The 9,514-nt window shown below is 42.9% G+C and overlaps 1 protein-coding gene across 1 annotated transcript, besides 4 other annotated features; it reads right to left on the reverse strand.

Moving 5' to 3' along the window:
• Positions 1 to 1,584: 1,584 nt before the first annotated feature.
• Positions 1,585 to 4,036, reverse strand: TSTA_097060 (uncharacterized protein; the record flags this gene model as incomplete). Its single annotated transcript, XM_002479375.1, has 4 exons — positions 1,585 to 2,461; positions 2,570 to 3,355; positions 3,848 to 3,937; positions 3,972 to 4,036. 4 exons carry the CDS (start codon positions 4,034 to 4,036, stop codon positions 1,585 to 1,587), a joined length of 1,818 nt encoding a protein of 605 aa, XP_002479420.1.
• Positions 1,699 to 3,261: a mobile genetic element.
• Positions 3,789 to 3,818: a microsatellite.
• Positions 4,037 to 4,304: 268 nt separating the features above from the next.
• Positions 4,305 to 6,350: a mobile genetic element.
• Positions 6,339 to 7,385: a mobile genetic element.
• Positions 7,386 to 9,514: the final 2,129 nt, after the last annotated feature.

A 9,514-nucleotide genomic window follows, 5' to 3' on the forward strand; every position in this document is an offset into this window, starting at 1 on the left:
TGTTCCATCTGAATAAAAACTGCAGAGGGTAAGTTATTACAGATTCAACGAGAGAGGTTGATGATTATGGAATGGGATTACGTGCAAGTAATCAACCGGTGTTTCGTTTCAGTCCGTTTCATAGCAAGCTCTGAATGTGATTGGGGCTGATTGATCGGTCTGGAGAAACCTGGTAACGTTGGGGTCCGCCACGAAACATTAGTATGAGAGCTTCAAGCCACCCGGACGGGCTACTGTCGACAGGGGCCGTTGATCATTATAGTAGTGGTGAGTTGTTCACTGTCGATCTCGGTAAGTTTTAGCGTGGTGTCGGTGATTTGGGGTTGTACATCAACCGTTGATCAAACCAGTCTATCATTTTCCGCCCGTCATCGTCTGCACACTGGCCTGGTGGTAGGTATGTACGGAATATTCAAGTTCCCCTGGGTAGAAGCAGAAAATCTATGTCGTGTAAATCAATTCGCTAATAGAGATATAGCATATAGAGTAGTCTTCGCAATCCGAGCTGGAAGGGCGAAAAGGCTCTTGCGAACAAGCATGCCTTCGAAACGTCTATGGCCCCTGCCTGATGGGCTGATATTACGACGATGGATTGCGACGATTACGACGACTCTCCAACTCCACTAACGGAGTAATAGCTCGAAATTGGCAGGATTTTTAATTCGAGGAGTCGTATATTGCGATGATCCCATCGATCTGCCAAAGATCCTTGGATGGTTTATTCATACATGCAGGAATCTCAACATGCACCAGGTGCCTTAGGTATCTGCTATTATAGCGATAGTTAGCAACCCATTAGCTAAGTTAGGTCATATTTAGTAATAATGTAATAGGTATGAATTGTTTTCCGTGACACACGGATGGACCTTAATGAAGGGGCCATCGATTACAACCATAAGCGTCGATCTAGCTGGTATGTTTGAATATAATTGCAACCATTCAAATATACACTACAACCAGAGATTTACTAGTACCGGTGGGCAATGATTCGAAATGTTTTGTTTCGGGATCTCTTGAAGAGAATCAGATGTCGGCGAGTTGGAGTCTTTGTTCCAGAGGAACAGGGTGAAAGCACGTTTTAAACCTGGAACCAGTCGTTGAGAATATGATTTAATGAGAGTGACGAGTTGACTATTCGGTTACAGTAAAATCATCAGGAGATAGGGAGTGAAGACAGAATATGGCTTAAGTTTCACTCTATTCGCTTTTTCGTCCAGTCCAGCCCATAAAAAAAAGGGTTGCAATTGTAAATCAACACATGAAAAGCTTTTCGGGGAAATTTCATAGTCATAAAAATTTGTATACTGAGGTGTTTGTAAAAACTCTAACTGAAGCCCTTTTGCTCGTTTACTCTTTATGCCACCATCATACATGCCGCTAGCGGATGTCGAAAGTTGGGAATTTAATATCAGAAATGTATTACAATCTAACTACTTGTCGCGTCGCCTCCACCCTAGACCGGGTGGTGGTCGGCCCGGACTCAAGGGCCAGAAGATATGAAGTCTCATGTAAAATGTTTTACAGTCCACCAACGCCATATAAATTGCATATAAAAAATAGAGAGGTGTTAAATACAAGCATTGTTCACTTATTTCCTTGAGTATCAAAGAAAAAACCGCTGTTTTGAGGCTCTATTGAAGCCGCTTCTTCCGTCGGCTGCGGCACGCCAACAGCATGGCTCTTATAGATTTTCAACAAATCTCCATCATGACGGCGTTTTATGAGGCGATTCGCATCTTTTACATAAAGTGCACCGCTCGATTTGACTTGTCGCTTTGTAGTTTTTTGATTCTTGCGCGTTGATGTATCACGAACCTTGGCAAAGCTCTCACGGTGTAGATCGCCTAATTCGGCCAAGGTGAGACTGCCTTGATTAACCACTTTTATACGGCGTGAAAGGCCCGAGCTTACTTCATCAAGAATATCCTTTATACTGTCAATCGATTTTTCAATTTTATTGACATAGCGACGTAGTTTTACGGCGGTTGAGGGTGGAGATATTGATTTTGTAGTTGGTGAGCTGGGAATAGTGTCATCCGCCTCGCCATATATTTTTAGTGCATCCCCTTCAGCAACAAGTGCTTCAAATGCTTTATCTGGCTGAAGCATCATATCAAGTATAAGCCGAGGATTAAGAGGCCAAATTCCTCGCTCTCTCCAGCCGTGCCGAATTGTTCGTGTGGTAAAAGTCTTTATCCGGATATCGCGTAATTCTTCAAAAAGGTCGTTTTTATCCAAATCGAAGCCACCTAAGCGTGCAATCTTGTTCACAACCCGTCCATGAACATGTTTATATTTCTGAAATGGCACTCCATCGAGTAGTTGTAAAAAATGCGTAGAAGGAGGCGGAAATCGGAATGGGCGAATGTGCCAAATTTCACAATATTGCACGAACTGTATAGTAAGATGAGTTGTATGATTATCCATAAGAAGTAACCGCCAATCCGGGAAGGCCCCGGGCCTAGAGAAGTGATCAAAGTGTTGAAGCTATTTGAATGCAAACTCATCTGTGATAAATCTATTCGAAGCAGGTGCAACTAGCCAGTCGTCATCTTTTATATGCTGGTACCATTCCTCCAAATGGACCTTGCCTTTTAGAATCAATAAAGGTGGTATAATCTTTCCTTCGGCGTTTATACCCTCAATGACAGTAATTGATTCTCGAGAGGACAGGCTAGATACCCTTTTTGATGTTTTTGGATATGCTGTTACCACCGCTTCATCTTTTCCTTGTCCAACAATGAATCCGGTCTCATCGAAGTTCCACAGATTTTGAGGGCGAATTTTGTATTGTTGTATAGCGAGCTCGAGGTCAATAAACCAGCGCTCAACCTCACCATAATGCTCTGCGACGGTACGTTCCTTTTCTTGAGGTTTTTGAACGATTCGTACATACTGTTTTGGCAGGCGCTTGATAAAATCGTGTACCCAATTTTTTCCGGCGCGAGGGGGCTCTCCTGGACCCCTGAAATCTTTGCCGAGCAAATAATTCGCACTTTCCTCAATTTGCTGATTCGTAGGAGGCGCGCCTATATTATCTAGATACTCAATCAATAGAATAAGTGCCTTTTCTTGATCTAGAGATAATAGGTGCCTCGTAGGTGGGCGTGTTGAGCGAGAGGGTAAGCCATGCCACCGACGAGACAGTTTTTCGCGAGACACCCCATATTCACGCGATAATTTGCTAAAATTCGTTTTTTTTTTGTGTTGGCACGCACTGAGGGCCTTTGCAATCAATTCCTCCTCTTCTTTATATAATTTAGGGGTTATTTTGGCTCCGGTTTTGACGTTTGTAAATGCCGAGTTGAGATTTTGAAGATTCTGGCCCTTGAGTCCGGGCCGACCACCACCCGGTCTAGGGTGGGGGAAGGCGACGCGACAAGTAGTCCATCACGTTCACTCTTATTCTCTCACGGAATGATTGAAAATTCAATAAGAACGTATTCATCCGATAGACACCATTTTATGAAGCTGATGATCGTGGCTTAAATGACGCAAATACTTCCAACGGCCCCTCTTCTCTTTTCTCCGACACTGGTTAGCGACTGCAAGAAGCAAGCGAAAGCCAAGCGCGTTATTACACTATGATAGCATAAAAAGAGCAAAATCGCGTTGCGCAAAGAGTGTTTCGTAAGTCATACACGAACAATCAATAAATCATAAGTGTCGGTTTATCTACGTCTAGGTCGCTAGCACTAGTCACGTAGAACAGCTAATCCGACGAGCTGACGAGCCTGATCAATATGGTATAGAATTCCTGATATTGATGACTGCCCCCAAGAGTAAGGGTGTGTGTGTGTGTGTGTGTGTGTGTGTGTATTTAACGGCCGTGGTTCGTGACTCGCACGCTTCCCACCGATCCCTACTGGGACATAGGCCGCCGAGGGGTAAATCTCGGGCTTCAGGTCCTATCGGATTTATATACAAATAAGAGACTCTTTAGCGCATTTCCATAGCTGCCATGGTCTTACAGGGAGGTCCACTTCTGGGTGGGTTTTAAGTATTTGCCAGCTACAATGGTCCACCTACGCTCCATGACCCATAATTCTACCACCATAGTACTTAAGCAGTGAGTTTTGAAAGAAGGGAGGAAAGAAAGGAAAGAGAGATGTAAAGGGAAAGTAGGGCTGACTTAGCTAGGTACTAAGGAGAGGTTGGCGAGGATAGATGTCCTCAAAGAAATGGGTCTCTACTAGCCATGTGGCTAGTTTTTGTGTTCCTTTCGCAGTGCCTAAAAGAAAAGAGATGACTTTAGAAGGAGGTCTAGGAGGACGAGCGGCTCGTCTCTTAGCTATATAGTAGAAGAAGAAATGTAGAGGTGCTTTTCTTGCTTCACACCAACAGAGAAGATAAGTATTATCATGATTAAAGTGTTCATGGTAGTCTGCAAAGTCTCCATAACCAGTATGGGCCGCTATGATACGGCCGAGGTCAAGTCGGTTAAGTTGAAGCTCTCCAGGGCATTTAGGAGATATAGTTATTTCTAGATTTTAGTATGTCTGTGATGCTACAGTCTGCCACCGTATCTGAGTAGTAGAAAGGGATTGGGTCTTGGCGTATCTCTTTAGCGAGGCGTATAAGGACTTATATGAAGAGGGGGGGATAGAGGCAGCTCCTTCCTTGGCAGCGAGATCAGCCGCTTCATTCTCAGGGATTTTAGTGTGTCCAGGGACCTATCGGATTTGGATTGATCCACTTTTGGTGTGTGGAAGCCTTTCACGTAGTAGCTAGGCGGCTGCAAGGGTGCGAAAGGATTCAAAGACTTCTTGAGAGAATCCTGTAGAGGGAGATAGGAGTCGCGTGGCAACTTCCAGATTGTCAAGACAGATCTATAAGTTGGTAGTAAATTAAGCTGTTAGATATGCTATTGCTGCTTAAGCACCAGCTAGAGCAGCTTCTGCTTTAGCATTGAAGACTTCTTTCCCATATCCGTATAAGAGCGAGGAGCGGAGGAACTGATGGTGTGCTTAAAATCCAATATAGCCACCCCCTGCACGTCTATCTACTAGCCTAGATCCATCTAAAAAGATTACAATATCTAAGCTAGGGATGGTGTGTTGGAAAGCCATGAAATCAGCCGCTGTCTATTCCTTAGTGCGTCCCATGGGAGCTCCTACTTGAGTTTGGGCATTCTCATGAGACTCGTGAGGGTGCCAGGGAGCATATTAGAGGGGGTTTATCTGTTTAGAGTTGGGGAGGGCCAGTATATGGCAGGCAAATCAGCTAGTTTGTTAGCCATTACTAGCAATCTATTCTGCGCGTCTTAGAAGTGGGTGGTAATGGTCAAGACGCTGTAGGCGGACAGTTGCAAGAAGGGCTATTTAATCTAGTTTAATTTCTGGTGGAGAGAATCCAGACTCTCGATAAAGGATAGGAATTGGGGTCGTGCGGAAGACTGGAAGGACTACTCTTGTGCCTGTTAGTATTACTTTAGTTAGTTTCTCAAGATGTTCTCCAACTCAATTTGAAGTCTAGGAAGACTCAAGACAAGTACATTCTGGCCACCAGGTTTCAGCATTATAGTATACTTTATAGAGTACACAGGCTAATACAATCTACTATAGTAAATAAGGTTTAACTCCTTAGATAGTATTCCCTAGAGAGCAAAGGGCATTAGCCACAGTAAGGGCTTTAGATGCTGTTTCTCTAATGTGCCATTTAAATGTTAGCTTTTTGTCAAAGAGGATTCCTAGCTATCATAAATATAGCTGTTTAGTATTTTCTAATATTGTAATAGATCTAGCTTTCACTGAAGGTATATGGGTTGAGTCCTGGTCTACTTTATGTTGGGAGAAGTGAAGAAGCTCATATTTATCTGGTGTAAATATAATGCTCTCTGCATCTCCCTAGTTAAGAGCTTCTTAAAGTGAGTCTGATAAGGCTTCGCAGTTAGTAGTAAGAGATGTTGAGATTGCTAGGTTAGCTATATTGTCCGTGTAACTAAATCTGTTCCTTGGGTTTTCTAGACAGAATAGAGGCGCTATATAGAGCATGAAAAGGATGCTAGATACTGGGGATTCTTGTGGAAGACCGCAGGCAATATCTGTTGAGGGGCCAATCTTTCCATCGAGTCGGATCTAGACTGATCGTCCAGTAGCGAAGGAGGCAATACAGAGAATGAGATTGGTAAGCCAGCCCTGCTCACATAATCTGCGGATCAGTCTGCCGGGAAGCACGGCATCAAAGGCGCCTTTGACATCTAGGGTAAGGAGTGAGGTGGTCATGCCTTGATTTAGCGCTTGTTTAACATCATGTGTTAGGCATGTGGTCAGGTCAGTTATAGATTTTAGTGGGAGAGCCCTAAACTGTTGCCTTGCTGGGAAGCTGTTGGGTCTTAGTGGATCCTTTAGTAGAGGGCTTTGGAAGGTGCCTGTGGACTTATACTATTTACTCATATTAAAGATATCCTTCATTTGTGTTACCATAGAGAGCTTCTCTCGTCAAAATTGTCGTTGAGACCATCTAGTTATCCTGCGGAAGTCTGTCTTTGAGCAGAGGCCTAAGTAGTAGTTATATAAAGCTTTCTTGCAGTCTTTATTTTATCAAGGTTATCCTATGCCTTGTGTCAGGGTTCTCTTAGCAGAGCCTCTATATGCTCCTTGGATTGCAGATGTCAGTTTTTTGGTAAGGGCATCAAGGTCTTCTTCTATCATGGTTGAGCTCTCGATACTAGCAAGATTAGAGGTGAGAAGTGAGAGGAAGCAGGTGTGGTCTAGTGTGTTAAATCTTAGTTTCTAAGCTCTTTCCTTATATCTCTGATCCCATGGTACAGTGGTGATTAGTAGTTGATAATCTGAGGTTACTTCTAGGTGGCTCGCTATGCTAGTTTTAGCTCCCGTGAGTGCCAGAGGGCTTGAGGTAAAACTGAGGTCTAACACGTTACCTCTTTCATGTGTGGGACAGTCTATGTTAGAGATAAGTACTAGACCCTGGAGGTGGTCCAGCCAGTTAATAAATGGCTCTGCAGAAGGTGTGGGGCTGCGATGTAGCGAGGGCTGCCATCTGTTGTGTAGTAAGTTAAGATCGCCTGCGAGTATCATTGCTTGAGGGAAATATGCCTCTGGCAGAGTTGTAAGAGCTTTCGCGGCTTCACCTGCTCTGATAGAGCCTGCTAGGGCATTATAGATGTTAACTACCAGAGCAGACTTTCCTGTAGGCGAGAAAATCTGAAGGAAAAGGAGATCTAAGGCCTCTTTAGTGTTAGTTGTGAAGGGGCAAAGCTAGGAGATCCGAATGCTTTTCTTCTTTTGGATATAGATGAGGACTTGTGGTCGACCGCTTATTACCCAACTATTAGTTGGGGAGAAGCATTCATATGATAGGTGTTTTTTTATGATCTATTAGCTAAGATCTTTGAATATATATAGTTCTTAGATTAGGATAATATCAATATTGCTAGTGTATGTCAATGTGAGAGCTATTTTTTATACGTCTGGCGCGTGCTCTATATTTAACTGTAGGATTTTGAGAGGTACCTTTTGAGTTGGATAGTGATAGATCATAGCTCCTGTTCAAGAAGAGTGTCGGAAACTTCGGTCAAACTACCGTCGAGTATATCTCGGATAGCTTATAACACGCTGAAGTTATAAGGCTTCTAAGTACGAAAGGCTTCTTGAAAGCAAAGTCTTAATAAAGGATGAATATCCGGTTCGATAGAAGAACGTATACTCAAGTTATCAAAGCTAAGGGGTACTTAGCACAGTTAATTCAAGACGGTAAAATAAAACTAGATACATGGTAAATGAGCGTCTTTATATATCCATCATCGTTGTATCCCCTGATACATCCTGTTGTATCGCTTGATTATACATATTATATCTTCTGCTACAATATGTCTAATCGCCTGATTAGTTCCTAGCCCTAACTTATCCTAGTCTGTTCTTGGTTCTTGTCGAGGATTAGGTAAGCTAAACCTAATCAAGGAAAGCCTACAACATTGATACAAGGAAAATTCGAGAATTGAAGTCACAAGATTGAATCTACGAATCAACTTTACAGCTCTGTGTCGAGAATCTTCTATTTGAGATTGCGTGGATGGGATTCTCAAGCATAAATAGTGTCCAACAATCCCCTCAAGATGTAGATAGAAGAGTGGGCAGAATAAGGTCAATATCAATATTTCCACTATAAAGATATCTTTGAGTATTAAGCTTAACTGAGTTTGTGCTAGTGCACTGCAAGTTCCGATAGTTCTGCACTATCCCGTGATAGGTAAAGCCCTAGGCTAACCTTCTTGGGTAAGTGTGACAGTTTATCCATTGGCTGTGACGTGCTTATTCTGACAAAGAGAGGCAAACCAGTTTTATGATTAAGGGGTTATAAAATGGACTGCATGAGCTGTAATTGGAGGATCTTCAGTTAGGGCGCAAGGTGGGGGGGTTACTAAATGGAAAGGAGAGATAATCTCATGGATTGAAGGCTGAGATGGCATCTCATCTAATACTATGGGTGTGACGGCTCAGCCCTAGCTTTCGGCTTGGCGTCATTTATTGATTGGGAATCCTTTGAATAAAGGTCTCCATCAATAAATGTGATATCAATCGGTATTGTCATTTGTTATTGATACGCACTGATTCCCTATTGAGATGCGGGTGAGGCAACAGAGGTTTGTATGAGATGGACGTTACTATCAATGAGTAAATATGGGTAGAGGTTTAAATACGGGCTGTTCCTCCTTGATAGATAGTTTTCCTCTTCATACTCAGTTTCTCGTCAGCACTGGCACCTAGATAGTGAATATCACTTGGTTGGATTGGTCGTATGTTACAATGGGTGTTTCTTGTGTGCCTATGGAGAGCTGAGAGCTGCATCCTCCTTCAGTTCAAGCTTTTGCAAGGTTTATAGTGCAGGATTTGCAGATCTCTGCTTATTGAGCTTTAATATGTTTAGTATTGCCTTTAGGGTGTAGGAGGTATTCTAGAAAATTAGCTAGATGTAGTCCATGACAGTGTGTGTATCTAGGAGGGCACTAATAAGGCTCTAGGGCTGTGCTGCGGTTGATATAGCCCTCTTCAGTATACTCTGAGGAGCCACATAGCTGGCATCGAGAGGGGCGGGCACAGGATCGTGCATTATACCATTTCCAGCATTATATATATTAAACAACTATTATTTTCTTAGAGAGGTGACAAGCATTAGTAATAGTGCTAAAAAGATATAGCTGGATAGGCAGTAGTAGTTTTATGTCTTCTGAGAAGTTGACAAACTAGCTTGAGGAGAGAGTATCAGGGTTGGCAGCACTTATAGTGGTCTCACTAATAGATATAGGCTTGAGCCCTATAGTTTTACTAATTTCTAAGGATAGTAGTATAGGATTGACAGAGATTAGAGAATATTGACTATCTAAGATTTAGCCAATTTTCCTTGGCACATTGGTGACTCGGTATGAGACCCATCGGGAGCTGCATTCTATCTAGCAGTTAACAAAGAATACAGAGATAGTCTCTTTTTGGGCCTCAAGAGCTAGGAGAGCTTCTAGAGATGAGAGACATAGTGCAAAGCCAGTCTTTGTGGC

Source organism: Talaromyces stipitatus, genomic scaffold, assembly GCF_000003125.1.
Source record: "Talaromyces stipitatus ATCC 10500 scf_1105507295527 genomic scaffold, whole genome shotgun sequence".
NCBI lineage: Eukaryota > Fungi > Ascomycota > Eurotiomycetes > Eurotiales > Trichocomaceae > Talaromyces > Talaromyces stipitatus.